We start from the raw sequence: 12,070 nt of genomic DNA, 5'->3' as shown, positions 1-12,070 counted from the left end.
TTGATGATTTTATATTTTTATACTGTATTATAAAAAATAGTATCTTATTTGTCTTAGCAAACCCACTCAACACCGTTTTTGACAACATTTTTCTTTTTAAGGTCAACTTTTCTGTCGACTATCATGCACGAAATAGCCGAATATGATAGCCCATAGACTACACCGCGATTTCTGATAGATACTACAATACAACTCACTGACTCCGTTCTTTGTTTAAGGTGGTCATGACGAAAGTACCAGACTGTTTGAAATTGAGTACATAAATAATTATAGTATGTAATAAAAAACACGTGGTAGCGTGTGCCCACCTAAATTTTTTCAGGTCCAGCTGTTAGCAGCTAAACATATAACACTACCATTAATCTAAGAACAGTGATAAACGTTGAACAACTTGCAAGTAACTTTAATGATATACCCTTCAATTACTTTAAAAGACATTTGTGCTATCGTTTGACAATTTTAACTAGTACATTCGACGGACTCACTTTTTTTCAACTCATTTTTTAAATGCCTATATTAGTCTATCATAGGAAACAGTTTACACTCGATAAATATAATTTAATTAACAATACACACGAGAGAAAATCTGAGTTCAATCCCTGTAAAATACACTCTTACATAAAGATGAATAACTTTAAGTGTGACTAAACCCCAAATCGAAGATTAGTCTCATAATCCATCTAAACGACCAAAACTTATGGAAATATCTTATAATTCACCATGGAACCAAATATACAAAAGAAAAAAAAAAGAACAATTTACAATTAGATCTAAAAAAAATATCTTGCAGTTGAAATTGCAAATTTCCTTGATGCGCCAATACAAAGTGTTACTACCACACAACATGGTAGTTGCACGAGTACAAAGAATGAATTAAATATCAATTGAATGGGGAAGACAAAAAAAAAAATAGCATGAACTGAGTACAAAAATGAGAGAGAGGGCCGTGGCCAAAATTTCAACAGGGAGGTTGTATGTACTGTTGGCTCTTGCAGTAGTGACTTGTCAACAAAAGATTAGAGGGATGTTAAAAGGGAAAAAGGCAAAACGTGGTGTATGTACATACCCACCAGTTTACCTACGATAATCTTCATGGATGAAACTTTCATATGGTGTTCCTGTTAGCGCCTTGCTTATATCATTCCAATTCTCAACTTGGCTAGATAAGGACCCTTTGTGTATCTTCACTTGACGACTCTTTAACTTCATTTGAGGAACCCTTAGAAAATCCTGAACGTCCCTTAATTTCTGAAAACAAGAGAGACAATTGAAATGCCAAGATCCCTTTAAGGCATAAGATGAAGCATACATCATGCAACAACAAGTAGTGTGACTTACGGTGCGATTCTTGACGACGTCTTCGTAGTACAGGAGAATGTGCCGAGTGCTCTTGAAATATTCCAAAGCTTTGGTGGTGGTTTCATTCACTTGTTTAAGTTGTGCAATCAACAATGTTGAATTGATTGTTGGCTTGTATTTTGCAAGTATTTCTGCCTGAAAGCATAATCAGAATCCAGTAACATGAGTTGTTTTTAACTGTCTTTAGTAGGATAATACATCAACTAACTTGGGCATCTTGCATCACAATGAAGCACTCATGCAAATGTTCAACCATGAACATTCAAACTCAAAACAAGTACACATGCACAAAGAAAAATAAAGACCTCCTGGGGTGAATGCACATGAGATTTGTGAGTTCCATTCAATATCTTAGCATTCCTATCATATTCATTTGCAAGTACAGAAACCATCCGGCGCAAAAGATTCCTTCTGAAAAGAAATATGAGCGAAACACCATGTATTCTGAAGTACTCTGCAATTTGTTCATGATGCTGCATCAATCCCTGCATTGAAGTACGGATATTGTGATTATGTGATATCCTCGGGTCCTTATACGATTAAAAAAGTCAAAACTTACATGTTAGATATTGTTCGGTATGTACAAAATAAATAAATGCATTATATTGCAGGGGTGGCTTGTGATAGGCTTGTTTCTACTTTCTAGGTTGTTTTTTGTTTTCCTGGTATTAGTCCTATTTATATACCAAAAATTTCTTAACAATTGCAAGAAAGAAAAGACAAATATAGGTAACCACATGAACTAGCCTCGTATATTAAAATTTAATTTAGCATTATCAAGTGTCCTTTACAAAGAATGGGCAACATACATACAATAGTTGAGCAAGTGAAAAGGTATCAGTAGAGATTGATAAAACATAAGAAAATTGTGTTCACCAAACTGTATTGACGAACGTGGACTATACTTATCTTTATGTTTTCAAATATATGAGCTTATTTGAAAATCAACTTGCAGTAAGGAATATTTTTAGGAACTTAATAAGCAACTACACAAGAGATAAGTTCGAACTTAATTCTTAACCAAGTTCCACTGTTATACTTTCTTCTAATGTGGCTGTAGAATGATTCATATACTCTAGAGCTTTCTACCAACTTTCAAAGAAACTCCCAGAACCATCCATCTTATGCAAAAGCATTCAACTACAGAAAAGAACATCAATCTTCATTGAATCTTCATCAATATACGTTATGTCCAAATTTGTAAACACACACAAATCATCTAGGAAGCAGTAATAAAAAAAAACATGGCAAATACCAGAAGTAAAATTGGCACTGAAAAACTCAGCCAGCCAACCTGAGCTGATCCTTTATAACAGCAACAGCTTGATAAGAACAAATAGAAAAATGATATAAAGTAAACAACTTCATCTTGTACAGCATAACTCGTGTCTGTGCGACAAGTGAGAGATGATCATTCTTCTCCCTTACAACATATTTCTGTGATCCTTCAAAAACAATGGCAAACACATGCCTTCATCTCTCATAAGCAACAGTTTAGACCGTGAAAATGAATCACCTCCCTCTAAATTCCATATAAGTCAATAGATACATCAGTCAACTACTAGTTTGAAAGATACTGATAGGTTCTGGCAGGCACAAGCAATTAATGAATTGCATTCCAAATCATCATATTATTCTTCATTTAATCCATTACAAATTTTGGTAAGTTTCCTATCCGAAAGTTGCACCGAAAACACAACACAGGGAAATCAAACATAAATTACCCATCCCATATCTTGAATTTCTTGCATAGATGATAACTAACAAAATCATATCTAAAAGCTAGACTTCACCTGGGAAAATCCTCAATACCTGATACCCCACACCTTCTCCCATATCCCACAAGTTTTTTTACCACCATTTAAAGATAGTGTTACTCTAAATTAAAGTTTCCAATTCCATATTTCATTAGACTTATTCCAAGTAAATAATTTAAATAAGATTGCATTCCATTCTATCAATGACATTGATGAGATTATGGGGCCTGATAGTGTGACGGAGAGTAAGGGCCCAACAGAAGCAGCTTAGCCATGGCCCTAAGATATGGAAGGTATATTCAAAGAAACGGGAAAGAGGGACACATGGGAGAGTCGGTTATGCTCAATGGAAAAGGTGTGGGGTCCAATAGCAAGGAAAGGAGGAAGGTGATTATGAAAAGGGGAGGAACATGAATTGAGGGGGAATGGAGAAAAATACTCTGGTTTATGGTTCGACCTTTTGGCTTGGGCAAGGAGTAGCAATCATTAGCTTCTTCTTGTAGTCTTATTTTGTTTTGTCATCCTCGACATTTTGTTGTTTCTTCCATTACTGTTACATTTTCAGTTTAATAAAGTGTGTTTCTCTTTTAGCTGTGAGTATAATTTTGAACTGGCCCTGCATCATAATGTTCATTACTTTTTCATAATAAACCTTCTTATTGCACACTAGTTTAGTTTAGCTAGATCACCCCCAACAAGGCCGCAGTTTGTCTAAGAGGAACAAGGGGAAGTCACCAATCTAGGTAGGCAACCATAGCTTTATTGAAAATAACTTATAACGACATGGAGTTAATATACAATTTGGTCCTTCAAAATGACAACTAGGGTTGCTTGAATTTTTTAATATATACAAATTAGTACTTTGAGGGATGAAAATTGTTTACATGTTGACAACTTGATAGGGGAAAATTGTAAGCAAGTTGAGCCTTTTGGAGATCTATTACCATAGATGAGCATATTATGGGACTCAAGCGACACAAGTTGTCACCTTCAAGGACCAAATTGTATATTAACTCTAACAATCCTTTTGACACAAAAACAAAAATCGACTGTTGTCAGAAGGCGAAAGGGATACAAAAATGACTGTCAGGTAAGATAAATATTTATTAAAATAAACGGGCATCCATAACATAAATAAAAACAAACTTTACCTGATTAAGCATCCATTTCAAACCAACAGCAGTGGTGCACTCATTTTTCGAAGCACTACTTAGCCAGTCTAGATTATAAATTGTATCAAGAGTCTCTGTTATTGTTGACATGTTACTCCTTCTCACCTTAACCGAAAAGATTTCTCCATTCGAGCTTATGTTAGCGTGACTGTTCAAAAACGTCTCAAACCATCCACTCCCAGATCTCTGCATTGACAAAATAGCGAAATAGCGCACAGGGTGGCAAGCACATTCCGCCCTAACAAAGACATACCAAATGAAGCAATATAAATAAAATTCAAACAGATTCTGCAAAAATAACCTTAAATTTAAGCAGCAGTATATTATAATTTCACCTGCTGTAAGTTTTGGGGTTAGGGTAGTGCACATAAGGAATCTCCCAAGGTTCAATATTAGGTTCTGGACATGGCTTTTGAACAACCTTGATATCTAGAAAACCAATCTTGCTGCTAGTGCCTATCTGCTTCAGACAAATTGAACATATATACACGCCACATACCATTGCAAGGGTCAAAACAACAAGCCTCCACACCAAAGTGGAACTCTTCAAACCCTTCACAAGCAAAACATCCTGTAACCACAGATTTTAAATCGATTTTTATATTTATATAACAAAACACATAAAAACAAGTTGATCCAGCACATGAATAAGTTGAAACCCCACAGAATCTTACATCTCAAGGAAGCTACCCAATCAAATGCCAAATACCCATTGACCTCAAAAGCACACATATTCGTTGGGGTTATTTTAAGCAACCAGATCGGACAATTTCACGTGCCACCCCATGTTAAAACAAAATCAAAAATAGAATCTTCTACCCCATGTTTTGAGAGATTTGAAGGAACAAGACAACATGGCACATTTGAAAGGTAAAAAAAAAAAATAGAAAAACTTACCTTGGCTAAGGAAGAGAGATCATCGGCCATTGTAGACGAGCTCAAAAGGAATACGGATGAAAAGGCATTTTTCAGATACCCTTTTGAATTTCTTTCTCCGTTTTTTTTATTCTAAAGCTTATGTTTCAGCTCTCATTGCTGCAACCAGCAACGACCCAGGAAAAAAAATGTTTTTTTGAAGGAAAAAAGCAAAAGGGGTTCGATGATGCCTGTGCGTGACACTGAGCTTTTTCTTTTCTTTTTTTCTCCCTTTTTATATTTTTTTGAATTATTTTTCGGCCTCGTGAAGAACGAAATGATTTGAGGCTTCTAATATTAGACCGTTGCTTTCAGATAAACATAAATACTGCATTTTTTGCTATGCCATACTCTCTCTTCGTTTTGGAAGAGTTTCGTTTTTTCGAGTATCGTTCGGAGTAAGAAGGATTTGAGTACGACCAAATAAAAACGACGTCATTATGAGTGCGCTCCATGCCGCTTAAAACGACATGATCGTGACTTCCTTTGCAATCCATAGATCCAAACAAGTCTACACTAAATGAAAATACAAATTTTAATTACTTATATCTTATTTAATGAATTTTTTTTAAAAAAATATTTTTTATTTAATAAAAAAAATTATGTTTAATATCAAATTCAAATGAATGAAAAAAATATTTATTTTTAACTCAAAATAAATTTATTTAAGTTAACTAATTTTTTAATAAGTATGATCAATTCTATTGATTTCACACCCACGTGTCAGGTGCAGTCTTTTAAACCATTCAATTGATAGAGCGTACGGGTTATTAATAAACGTGTTTGAACTTTATAAGTATTGACATTTGTTTCTTGACTTTGGAGAAATAATTATTATCCATATGTTTTTTTCTTTTTTCAAATAAGCTATCATAACAATTAGGATGCTACGCTAAGTAAAAATGAGGTTAATTTGGTAGGGAATCCGTAACCAACTAACCATCGTGTTACTTTGTAGGACATTGATTTTTTTAAAGTGAATAAAAAAGGAATTTTTCTTGTTCTAAATTTTTTTATAAATCGTTAATATAACTGTTAAATGAAAATTTGAAGTATAAATATAAATCAATCATTGATCAAATTTTAAAATGAAAATTAACTTGTATAATTGTCAATAAAAAATAATCTAGGGTAGTTATCCCATTACTTGATTATCGGTGAATGTAACCAAAAAGATAGCTCAAGGATGAATTATTATTGTCCATGTTGATTTATTGACTTATCGACCTTTTGATTAGTGAGATAAATGCCAAGTTTCTTTGTATTCAATCAAACCAACCATATGCTTTATCTGCTTTTTTTTTCATGGCCATTGATTACTTTATCAGTTTTTAATGATGACAATCGATAATGTTCTGTAATTTTGCTTTTCTTTTCGTCTGAATTAATTTCTTTCCTACGCGAGTTTTTCTTTAACTTTGGAACCCTTGTTGTCTTGTTGATTTACATAAACTACGGATTCAGGATTTTCGTTCACTGAAGTTTGCATTTGTACCTTTCTTTATAGTCACGATACTGAGGATTGAATTTAGAAACTCGTGTGAATTAGTACTTAAATATCTTACTATTAATCTGACTTTACTTGTTCTATGAAGTTTGTATAATATTAAAACCTGCATGTTGTGCCTTTCAACTTTAAAATATATGAAGAATAATAAAATGAAATTTGTACCCGAACAACTCATGATCGGTCTTAAAGCATTTTTGCCTTCTAAGCTTCAGACTATAGAATTGTATATCCTCATAGGACGATTCATGGCTTGTCTGAAGCCTTCACGTTAAAAGATATACATTAAAAACCACGATAAAATATTTAATAAAAAGTTTATTGTTCAAGATTCATGATAAATGATTAATTTTTATTTTAAATTCTTAATAATTTTTTGTTATTTTGAATATTTGATATTAATTTTTTTTTTGAGTCTCAATCATCAAATGATGATATATCATCTTATAAATTGATTTTTTTCAACACTATCAACTGATGTGATGTATCATGTCATCACTTAATTCAGGGTTAAGACTCAAAATAAAAATTTAAATATATCAAAGACTTAAAATAACAAAAAAATTATCAAGAATCTAGAATAAAATTTAATTATTTTTATAGACCTTAAACATATTTAAACCAATTTTTTATTAACTATTTATCATGATTTTAAAGAAAAGGGATTCAAAACAAAAGTTTGAATATATTAGGGGAATTCATGACAACGAAATTTTTTATTAGGAATCTAACACAAAATTTGGTCATTTATTTGAGACCTTAAACATATTTAAGTTAAAAAAAAATTATAAAAATATAAGGTTGTTCTAATGATGAAGAGAGAAGTAAAGGAGAAAAGATGACATGCTTAAATCCCCAGGCTAACAAAAAATAACAATATTAAAAGCTAACACATTTATTGATAAAAAAAGGATTATTTTTTAATTTGTTAATTAATACGTTATATTCAAATATGTGAACAATATTGTGCTAAAAAAATCTTAAATTACTATTGGGAATAAATTTGTATATCCACGATCCAAGTCATGTAATCAATTCTAATTTTAATAATAAAGTATTATTTTATTTTCATTGTCATATTTCACCATTTGATAATATCCTTAATTAAAATTAAAGACTTGTTATTATAATAGAAATTATAATAATGAAAAACAAGTTTGTTCTAATTTTAATCTAAATTGTTCTTGATCATTGGATTATTGTAAATAGGATATTAATAATTCAGATAGATTAATATATATGTGATAGTATTTATTGGATAAATATTAATAGATCTCATTTATTAATTTGCATATATAGATGAGTCACATGTTGATGTGATCATTGAACTGACTCAATTGAAATTTTCTAATGGTTAAAATTTATCATAAACTGTCAATAGAAAATTTTCAAGAAGAGATATAATAGCTTTCTTTAACCTGAGATTGTCATGATAAATAATAGATTATTTGTTGTATTTTGATTCCAGACACCTAATGTTTTAGAACACTTGTTGAATGGATATTGAATATGATTAAATACTTGTAGAATTAATGATTAATCAAGAAGGAATCTATCAACTCTTTTAATAATGAGTTTGAGCTCTATGAATAAAATTATATTCTGGCCAGAAAAATTAAATGAAAGAAGAAATGAGTTTTTTAAGTCATTATGAGTTAACTCAAAAGGGTTTAACAATAATATCATACCCTGAAGTTAACCCCCTTAAGATGGAAGAAATTGTTACATTACTCTTTTAATTGCTATCCAGACGTTGACGTTGTGGAGTGTTGCTAGACGCTTACCTTGATTAATATATTAATTTGATTAATATATTACTGGCCTAGTATTGAACCTACAGGATCACACACAAACGAGTGTTTTGATATCTGTTAAAGAAATTATTTTAATATTTAATGATTGATTAAATTAGAGAATTTAATAAAATCAAATGATTAATTGATTTCAAAAAGGTGGAATATTATTATATTTTTGCTAGCACTGAAAATATAAATAATATTGAAAGATTTGGTGAAATAAGAGAAACAAATATGTATAATTTTGTATTTGGAATTTGGGTTGAAAAGACGGCTAGATACAAATTTGACTTGGTCAATTATTATTTCAATTTTAACTATTAATAAAAGATAACAAGAAATAATATAACTTAAAAAAGGATATTATCAATAATGATTTCATCAAAAATTTGGTATCCTTAGCGTGCTATAAATAGAGTCTTGTGCTACACGTTGAAAGAACCCTAATATTACTTATATATTCTTATTTTTTCACTTGTCAAAGTTGTTAGACTAATATAAGTCACTCTCGATGTGAATACGTGTAGAGTCTTCACACCATTGAAGAATTTTTATGTTTCAAGAATTCATCAACATATACATCATTTTAACATGTCATCTATTTATCATATAATTTAAATATAAAATAGATGATTTTATTTAGTAATGTATATTTTTGAACACCTTTTTTTCCTACGGTTACAATCTTAAATATACCCTCTATTTGAAATAGGTTAATGAGCACAAACTAAAAATATTGTTTTGCTTTCATTAAAATATCATTATTAGCTTATTATTGGTAATTAAAAGGGAGGGAAAAAGTATTAGCAAAAGAAAAAACCGATACGTGCAAAAAAAAGTCATAAGTCAAGAAAAAAAATACTCTAGAATTATAAAATTATAAAAGTTACTATGAAGAAAAAAAAATTAAAATGGAAGAAATGGGATGTAAACAAAATTATGCGCAGACTGCAGAAAGACAAAAGTGATGCGCACACAGTGCATTATTGAATATTGATTATTGTTTATTCCAGAAGTTGCCGTCCGCAGTATCAGTAGCACACTTGTGGATTCCTGAAGTTGCCCCACTTGCCATTGCCATTGCCATTGTCACTGAAAAACTTAAAACTTATCAGTGATCATTATTCTTGAAAGTGGTGAACCACGATTCCCCCACCCTAGCTGTCGGAATTATATTATTTTATTAATTAATTATAACATTTATAAATATCATAAGCATGGAGAGAAAAAATAAAATAAAAAAAAGCAAAATTAAACATAGTTAAAAACAAGGAGGGTTTGCTATACTTTGTAAAGAAGATCATGGGGGTGTGATCCTATGATCAAACATTAGCGCTGAAGCCTAAATTGCATTTTTGAGAAGATCACAATCCAATGACCATGATCACGCAGTGTGAGCCAGCGTGACCATATTTTATGCTTTGTTATTTTTATTTCTATTTTGTAATTGGACATTATAAACTTTTAGCCCATAACTTAAAATAGATTTTAGACTCTTGACTCTTGAGGGTCCGAACATTGACGCATTGACAACATAAAGCAATAGCAAAGGAATCCTCATTTCCCTTCTCTCTTTATTCCAGTTTGATATTCTTTCTTTTTCCTTTTTTAGTTTTCAAGTAATCATTCTTGTTCTGGGATTAGGATGTATTCCTTTATATTTGTTTAGTAACTCAAATTATTCAATATTGGTTGATATAAGTAAAAAAACACTGGAATAAAATAATAAAATGAAAAATATTATTCATGAATTGGAGGTGTTATATGTGAAATTTTCTCATATATTTGTTTCAAAAGACATAATTTGATTCTTATATAATTTAAACATAAAATATTGATTAAACTTAATCTACTAATAAATTTTTTCAAACGATTATAATTTTTATACGGAATAATTCATTTGAATAATAGGAATATTTATGAGTTGGATTTAACTAAATTCGTTATTTAATTCGATAAAAAATTTACAAGTTGGGTTTGTACAATTTTTTCCACACCCAATCCAAACCAATCCGGTCATAAATGGGTTGAACGACTTTAAGTTAATTAGATTTGGATATTATAAAATTATTTTCTTAGATCCATACTTTGTTTTTGTCTAAAGTTTTGTAAATGTATAATGACTAAATGTATTCAAAAGATATCAAACTCTGACTAACTGAATTAATTATTTCAATGTTAATATGATATTTTTTATTTTAAATAGAAATAAAATATTACATTAGTATGAGAAAATATAAACAAAATTAAGATAGAGATAAAAACATTAACTTAAAAAAGAAAAAAAATCATTGGTGGTTTAATTTAATAAACTATGTAAACTAAAAAGAATGTATTTTATATTTAATAATTAATTTATATATAATAATAAATTTAATTATATGGAATGAATTGGATCGGGTTAAAATGAATAAAACTCATTATCTAACCCATATATGATTAAGTCTTAATTGAATTGGTCGAATTTGACCCAAACATTTAAAAAATTCAACCCAATATAATTGGGTTGGTTTGGGTGACAAATATATCTAGTCGTGAACACCTTTAATGAATAACAAACTTTCTCTCTAGATATTTAATACAATTGCATACTCACAACTTGAATTCATCCCTGAATAAGTTAAAAAAATTGTTTTTGTAAATAATAAGAACTCTTATACTTTAATTTTTAATATATATAATTTATTAATGACAATATTTTAAATAATGAAAAATAATCCAATAATATTTTCAAAAATAGGCTAAAATATTTTTTCAGTCCCTATAAATATGGAAAAATTTAGAATTTGTCCCTACAAAATTTTGTGTACATTTTCTGTCCTTGCAAAATTTAAATGTATTGTTTTTTGGCTCGAAGCTAGGCTTGGGTTATCCTAACTTATGTGGCAATTTTTAAAACAGTTTATAAAAAAAAAAAGACGATTACACAAGGGACATCTGAAATGTGTTGTTTTTCATCCATCTTCTTCACCTTCATCTTTTTTTACCTTCACCTTTCATCTTTTCTCGTGTAAAGTTTCATCCAAACTGTGACCCTCCAATGGACAGATTTGTAGCTCATCGGTGATGGGATGGTCCAATTTTGTCGGCGTCTTCATCTACAACAAAATAGGAGTGTCCATGCAAACTACCCATGTTGTTGTTGACTTCAAGGAGCGTCGACAACCCTAGAAGACTTTTTTGGAGATGTCAGAATTGGGAGGTGAGTGCTCTAATTGTTGTATTTTTTTGTTCTTCATGTCCATGTTCTCTTTTTATGTTCTTCATGATCCTGCAACTTTTTTAGAATCCAAGTACCTGCAACTTTTTTGACTAGGCTAAAGGTCTTGTCAATATTAGAGGAGCAAATGTTGATTGAAGGAAAACGGTTGTTGCTTATCCAAGCCAAGGCATATTTCATAGGATAGAACACCAATTGGAGTAGCAGTTAGAGGAGGCTCAAAGAAAGATTATTAAATTGCAGAAGAAAATTGTTGGTGAAAGAAGGAATGTGTATTTTTTTTTTTTTGGGTTTGTTGGTGATGTGTTTGTCCATGTTAGGGGCATTGATTTTCATTTTTCTGT

At 30.5% G+C, this 12,070-nt stretch overlaps 1 protein-coding gene across 1 annotated transcript; it reads right to left on the bottom strand.

Moving 5' to 3' along the window:
• Positions 1-784: 784 nt before the first annotated feature.
• LOC100799665 (nodulation protein H) lies at positions 785-5,632 on the bottom strand. The gene is made up of 6 exons (XM_003518801.5): positions 5,186-5,632; positions 4,624-4,859; positions 4,268-4,526; positions 1,665-1,844; positions 1,339-1,494; positions 785-1,248 (listed from the first exon to the last, which is right to left on the bottom strand). The coding sequence occupies exons 1-6, from the start codon at positions 5,213-5,215 to the stop codon at positions 1,075-1,077; spliced, it is 1,035 nt and encodes a 344-aa protein (XP_003518849.1). The 5' UTR covers positions 5,216-5,632; the 3' UTR covers positions 785-1,074.
• Positions 5,633-12,070: the final 6,438 nt, after the last annotated feature.

The sequence above is a fragment of the Glycine max genome, chromosome 2, assembly GCF_000004515.6.
Source record: "Glycine max cultivar Williams 82 chromosome 2, Glycine_max_v4.0, whole genome shotgun sequence".
Classification (NCBI taxonomy): domain Eukaryota; kingdom Viridiplantae; phylum Streptophyta; class Magnoliopsida; order Fabales; family Fabaceae; genus Glycine; species Glycine max.
Note: the sequence above shows the minus strand (reverse complement) of the source record. Positions and strands in the feature narration are given on the sequence as shown.